Source organism: Stomoxys calcitrans, chromosome 5 (genome assembly GCF_963082655.1).
Source record: "Stomoxys calcitrans chromosome 5, idStoCalc2.1, whole genome shotgun sequence".
In the NCBI taxonomy this organism is placed as follows: Eukaryota; Metazoa; Arthropoda; class Insecta; order Diptera; family Muscidae; genus Stomoxys; species Stomoxys calcitrans.
Window position 1 is genome coordinate 34,117,788 of NC_081556.1, and position 7,503 is coordinate 34,125,290.

A 7,503-nucleotide genomic window follows, 5' to 3' on the forward strand; every position below is an offset into this window, starting at 1 on the left:
AACGCAGTAGCCGCTCGCTTTATACCAGCCGGTCGAGTACCCCAAGTGCGACCCAATTTCCCGGCGCAAGCAGTGGTACTCGCAGACGAGCGTGATGGGATTCGTGATCAGAGTGATCCCGTTACTGAAGCCTGGAAAAGACCCGAGTTTGGGGGAGTCGTACAGAACGATCTCCCTTCTCTGAACAGTGGTCAAGACGCTTGAGGTTCTACTCTTCCCTAAACTCGTAGGAGAATTTCCATTCGCTGGGTATTAGCATGGATTTCGAAGACTGCATAGCATAAAACTGCTCTGCATGTCATCACCGCACACTTTTGCCGTGGCTTCAATCAGCCCAGGCCATGTGATACGACGGTACTCGTGGCACTGTAGCCTAATCGGATAAAATTGCGCCATCTATAGGCGCAATGTATCTCAAAGGATACATTCAAAGTCGGATCGATTATTATACCCATCACCGAAGGATGGGGGTATATTTATTTTGTCATTCCGTTTGCAACACATCGAAATATCCATTTCCGACACTGTACAGTATATATGTTCTTGATCAGAGTAAGAATCGAAGACGATCTTGCCATGTCCGTCCGTCTGTCTGTTGAAATCACGCTACAGTCTTTAAATATAGAGATATTGAGCTGAAACTTTCCACAGATTCTTTTTTTTGTTCATAAACAGGTTAAGTTGGAAGATGGGCTATATCGGACTATATCTTGATATAGCCCCCATATAGACCGATCTGCCGATTTAAGGTCTTAGGCCCATAAAAGCCATATTTATCATCTGATTTTGCTGAAATTTGTTACAGTGAGTTGTGTTAGGTCCTCCGATATCTCTCTTCAATTTGGCTCAGATGGCTCAGATAGCTGTTATATAGACCGATCTCTCGATTTAATGTCTTGTGCCCATAAAAAGCGCATTTATTGTCCGATTTTGTCAAAATTTGGGACAGTGAGTTGTGTTAGGTCTCTCGACATCTTTTTGCAAATTGGCCCAGATCGGTCCAGATTTGAATATAGCTGTCATATAGACCGATCTCTCGTTTTAAGGTTTTGGGCCCATAAGAGGCGCATTTATTGTCCGATTTTGTCAAAATTTGGGACAGTGAGTTGTGTTAGGTCTCTCGACACCTTTTTTCATTTTGGCCCAGATCGGTCCACATTTGGATATAGCTGCCATATAGACCGATCTCTCCATTTATGGTTTTGGGCCCATAAGAGGCGCATTTATTGTCCGATTTTGCCAAAATTTGGGACAGTGAGTTGTGTTAAATCTCTCGTCATCTTTCTACAATTTGGCCCAGATCGGTCCAGATTTCAATATAGCTGACATATGGACCGATCTCTTGATTTAAGGTTTTGGGCCCATAAGAGGCGCATTTATTGTCCGATTTTGCCGAAATTTGGGACAGTGAGTTATGTTAAGCCCCTCGACATACTTCTGCTATATGGCACAGATCGGTCCAGATTTGGATATAGCTGTCATATAGAACGATCTCTCGATTTAAAGTTTTGGGTCCATAAAAGGCGCATTTATTGTCCGATTTCAACGAAATTTGGGACTTATGGATATGGCAGTGGAGTTAAAGTAAAATAGAATGAGGAATATGTCTATGGTGGCGTTTTTACTCGTGTTTTATAACTACCAGCATCCTTGGTAAGTATGGTCCAAATCGGTCTGTAACCTCAAATAGCTTCCATATAAATCGATCTCTCCCGCAATGGTTGTCCGATTTGGCTTAAAATGTTTACTTATTGTTCTTGTTTGACTTCCGGCATCCCTGCTAGGTATGGTCCAAATCGGTTAATAACGGTAGGTCGTAATGCTATAGCATTTTAAATATTATTTTAAATTGTTGTTTTTATTAGTACTATAATTTTGTTACTCTTAAATAAATACCTCCCTCAGGAGACACCATAAATATTTTCTTATCATATTGCATGGGAATCAAAGTTTTATTGCAAACAGCAAATTCAAAGTGTTGCAGCAGTAAGGCCAGTCCTACCAAAATTTGCATTTTGGCAAAACGCATTCCAATGCAATTACGTGGACCATCGCCAAAGGATAAATTCAAACCTGACTCCCGGGAGGCAACCTTTTCGGGACTAAAGTTGTCAGGATTAAAAGTATGCGGTTGAGGAAAATAACGTCCATCCTTATGCATGGCACTGGAGGGTATAAAAACTGGCATGCCTTTTTTAATCACATAATGGGGATACCCTGGAACCACATAGTCTTCTAGAGCTTGGCGCAGCAAAGCCGGAGCAATCGTATACATTCGAAGGGTTTCTGTGATACGGAGAAAGAGAATACAGTTTTTGAAATTTTCAACATTTGGTTTATTTTCATACCTTGCATTATTTGCTCCAAATACTCCATGTCCTTTACACACTCATAGGTGAATATTTGTTTGTGCTTCTCCAATACCTTTCTCACTTCATTTCTAGCCTTTATTTGTATCTCAGGATTTCGTGCCAATTCATAGAGAGCAAATCCCATGGTCGTTGAGGAGGTCTCATATCCAGCCAGCAGAAAGACAAAAGCTTGAGCTGCTATTTGACCAAAGGAAAAAGGATTGGTCAACTGCTCACCGCAATTGTTTATCATAATTTTATTATTTTTCAAATCCATTAAGGTGTCCATAAAGTCATTGCGCCTTATTTGATGTAGCTCGCGAAAGTCAATCGTTTCCTTGACTATATCCATGAAGAATTTCTCCACATCCGCCATAGTTTCCTTGATGTGTAGTCTTCGAGCCATTTCGGGAAATCCAAAACGTAAAACAAATCCCAAGGTGCCATAACGTTGCTGAATGAAGGCCTTTCGGCTCATTTTGCGAAATTCTACCCCGGGATGTTGCAAACTTTTTATTTCCAGGCCAAAGGCGCAGGAGCCTATGACATCAGTGGTAAAGCGGGCCACCAAATCACTAACATTCAGCACATCGCTATATTCCAAATCTTGCTCGAAGATTTGCACAAATTCTTGCCCTATGTTAAGGACCAAAGGAAACATGATCCTCATTTTATTCGCTGTAAATGTGGGCGATAACTTGTTGCGCATATGACGCCATCTCTGGCCGGGTAAATTGAAGAGTTGACCTGTAAGAGGATCATCCTGCTCATTACAATACATGACACGATCCGTGAATTTGGAAAAATCCTTAATGAGTATGTGTTTTGCCAACTCTGGATCCATGACCATAACTCCCGCCTTGGTAAACCAATAGAAACCCGCGAAGGGGCCACAACATTTATACTTGTCATAGTAGTTTTGAAAGATTTCATCGAATGATCGTTGAGTAGTAACCCCAGCAAAATTTCCCAATAACCAATGAGGAGGTTCACAAGCAATACCCAATCTATTCCAATAGGTCAAGTGTTTATACACCATATGGCCAATGTAGTAGCACAGCAGCAGCACTGCCAGTGAAAGCAGGCATGTCATGATGATCATGGTCACCTTTTAATTATGGTTACGTTGCTTGTACAATTATTTGGTACAAGTTTTAAGACTTGTTGGGTTGAAGTGATTTGATTTTATGATGTGTTCTCCTAAGTGTTCATTTGATACTAACAAAATTCAATGAGAATATAAAATCTGTAAAAACAACTGAACTAGGTTTTCATTACCATGAGTATATGGGGTATTCCCTAACAAAACGAACAGCGAAATGCATTTTACAGTCATCACCTTAGGATGGCGGTTATACTAACCTAAGCATTCCATTTGTAAGCTTACCACCATTTTCAAAAACTCCAGGTCTCGAAGAAGGGTGCACTGATTTAAGCGAAATTTTGCATACCACCTAACGGTACCCCAAAAACACGAAATTGGTGTAAAATTTTGGGATCAAATAATTTGGGGGACGACCCATCGCAAAACCCACAAAAACGGATATGTTTACCAATTGGGACAACATGGGTATCAACTGAAAGGTGATTGAATGTTGAAGTTGGTTCAAGGTTTCTAAGGTGCCTCCCCAACAGAAAAAGCCCCCCTAAAAGGCTTTGAATAACCAACGCCACAAAATGGGTTTCAAATGAAAGCTCTATATGAGCTGACTACAAATCTGGTATACACATTTGAAACAGGGCCGGGGATTGGCCCACACACTAAATATCCTTCAATAGGATATGTAGTCCGATCCAAATCGGTGTAGTCCGATCCAATTCGGATGAGGATTGAGCGCTTTATTTGCTCAAGAAGTCAAGATCCAAGATCAGTTTATATGACAGCTATACCAGATTATCGACCGACTCAAATCATACTTAACACAGTTATTGGAAATGATACAAAAACACTACGTGCAAAATTTTAGTCAAATCGGAAGAGAATTGTGCCCTCTAGAGGGTCAAGTAGTCAAGACCCAAGGTCGGTTTATATGGCAGCTATATCAAAACATTGACCGATTTGAACCATACTTATGGCAGTTGTTGGAAGTGGTACCAAAACACCACGTGCAAAATTTCAGTCAAATCGGACGAGAATTGCTCCCTTCAGGGGCTCAAGAATCAAGACCCAAGATCGGTTTATATGGTAGCTATATCAAAACGTAAACCGATTTGGCCCATTTACAATCCCAACCGACGTACATTAATAAAAAGTATTTGTGAAAAATTTCAAGCCGCTAGCTTTACTCCTTCGAAAGTTAGCGTGCTTTCGACATACAGACTGACGGACGGACATGGCTAGATCGACCTAAAACAATTAAAAAGGCGTTAAGTTCGGCCGGGCCGAACTTTGGATACCCACCACCTCGGGTTTATATGTAAACCACTTTTCATCAAAATTCGGTGAAAATTTCATTTCTTATGTCCCATATCAATTATATCAAAATATTTTTTGATTTGGACCTAATGCTAATAAGCACAGTAGCTATATCTAAAAATAAACCGATCTGAACCATATACGACACGGATGTCGAAAAGCCTAACATAAGTCACTGTAACACATTTCAGTGAAATCGGGTTATAAATGCGCCTTTTATGGGGCCAAGACTTTAAATCGAGATATCGGTCTATATGGCAGCTACATCCAAATCTGGACCGATTTGGGCCAAGTTGCACAAAAATGTCGAAGAGCCTAACACAAAGCACTGTCCTCAATTCCGGCGAAATCGGACAATAAATGCCTCTTTTATGGGCCCAAAACCTTAAATCGAGAGATCGGTCTATATTGCAGCAATATTCAAATCTGGACCGATCTGGGCAAAATTGAAGAAGGACGTCGAAGAGCCTAACTAAATTCACTGTCTCAAATTTCAGCGACATCGGACAATAAATGAGCATTTTATGGGCCCAAAACCTTAAATCAAGATATCGGTCTATATGGCAGCTATATCCAAATCTGGACCGATATGTGCGATATTGCAGAAGTATGTCAAGGGGCTTAACTAAACTCACTGTCTCAAATTTCTGCGACATCGGACAATAAATGAGCATTTTATGGGCCCAAAACCTTAAATCAAGAAATCGGTCTATATGGCAGCTGTATCCAAATCTGAACCGATCTGTGCCAAATTGAAGAAAGATGTCAAGGGGCTTAACTTAACTCATTGTTCCAAATTTCGGCGACATCGGACAATAAATGAGCATTTTATGGGCCCAAAACCTTAAATCAAGAAATCGGTCTATATGGCAGCTATATCCAAATCTGAACCGATCTGTGCCTAATTGAAGAAAGATTTCGAAGGGCCTAACACAACTCACTGTCCCGAAATTCATCAAAACCGAATAATAAATGTGGCTTTTGTGGGCCTAAGACCCTATATTGGAGGATCGGTCTATATGGCAGCTATATCCAAATCTGAACCGACTGGGCCAAATTAACGAAGGATATCGACGGGCCTAACATAATTCGCTGTCCCGAATTTCATCAAAACCGAATAATAAATGTGGCTTTTGAGGGCCTAAGACCCTAAATCGGAGGATCGGTCTATATAGCAGCTATATCCAAATCTGGACCGATCTAAGCCATGTTAATGAAGGACGTTGAAGGGTCGATCACAACGCATTATCCCAAATTAAGGCAAAGTCGGACAATAAATGCGCCTTTTATGGGCCCAGGACTTTAAATAGAGAGATCGGTCTATATGGCAGCTATAGCCAAATCTGAACAGATCGGAACCAGATTGAAGAAGTATGCCGAGTGACCTAACACATCCCACTGTCCAAAATTTCAAAATTTCATCAAAATCGGTTAATAAATGTGGCTTAAATGGGTCTAAGACCATAAATTGGCGAATCGGTCTATATGGGAGCTATATCAATATATGGTCCGATATATCCTATCTTCGAACTTGACCTGCCTATGGACAAAAGAAAAATCTGTGCTAAGTTTGAACTCAGTATTTAAATTTTTAAAGATTGTAGCGTGATTTTGACAGACAGACGGACGGATCGACAGGCGGACATGGCCACATCGACTTAGATTGTTACGATGATCAAGAATATAAATTTTTTCGGGTCGGAAATGGATGTGTTGCAAATAGAATGACAAAATGAATGAATGGCCGTGTTGCACTATGTACACCCACCACCATGAATAAACTGACTATCCTCTTTTATAACAACTACCATATCCATTGTGATATGCAAATCCGGGCTGGTCTGGACCATATTTGATTGAGGTCTAGAGTTCTCCTATACAAGTGACAGTTTCATCGAATTTGGGCAATAAAATCCGCTTTTTATGGGATTAAGACCCTAAATTGGAAGATCTGGACCATGTGCTGGTCGGTTGACGAAGGGTTAATACAAGTCACTGTACCAAATTCCAGCGAAATGGGGTAATAAATGCGGCTTTTATGGCCTCAAGACCCTTAGTCGGCAGATCCGTTAATATGACAGCAATATCGATATATAGTCCGATTTGAATCATATTTGAGTCGGATGACATACAAACGGACGTTAAATCGTCTGAGAATTTTACAATGATCAGATATATATATATATATATATATATATATATATATATATATATATATATATATATATATATATATATATTGTAGGGTCGAAAATGGATATTTCGTTGTGTTGCAAGCGAAATGACTAAGTGAATATACCCCCTGTCCTATGGTGGTGAGTATAGTGGAAGTATTCCGCTTTGTTTGTTCCGAAGTGGCTTCAAAAACGGCTGAACCGATCTTCATGAAATTTTCATATATGGTGGAGTTTATCCCCCCGGTTTGCGATATACGCGAGGGGGTGGACCCTCCCCCTAACTACAACTTTCAAAACTCCAGATCTCGGTTGTAATAGGGTACCTCATTTTGCGATATCCGCGAGGGGGTGAACCCTCCCCCTAACCACAACTTTCAAAACTCCAGATCTCGGAGATGGGTGGTGTATTTAAGTCAAATTTTGTATGCCGCCTTATGGTAGCCCAAAATTTGTATAAACCCGAGGGGAACGCCATATCCTAATTTGATACGGACATGGGTTTCAAATGACAGGTATATAAGAGTAGAGTACGAAATTGGTATAAAAATTGGAACTCACG

The 7,503-nt window shown here is 40.5% G+C and overlaps 1 protein-coding gene across 1 annotated transcript; it reads right to left on the bottom strand.

Moving 5' to 3' along the window:
• Nucleotides 1-1,867: 1,867 nt before the first annotated feature.
• Nucleotides 1,868-3,453, bottom strand: LOC106090402 (probable cytochrome P450 6a21). The gene is made up of 2 exons (XM_059369790.1): nucleotides 2,349-3,453; nucleotides 1,868-2,286 (listed from the first exon to the last, which is right to left on the bottom strand). The coding sequence occupies exons 1-2, from the start codon at nucleotides 3,451-3,453 to the stop codon at nucleotides 1,868-1,870; spliced, it is 1,524 nt and encodes a 507-aa protein (XP_059225773.1).
• Between the last annotated feature and the right edge of the window lie 4,050 nt (nucleotides 3,454-7,503).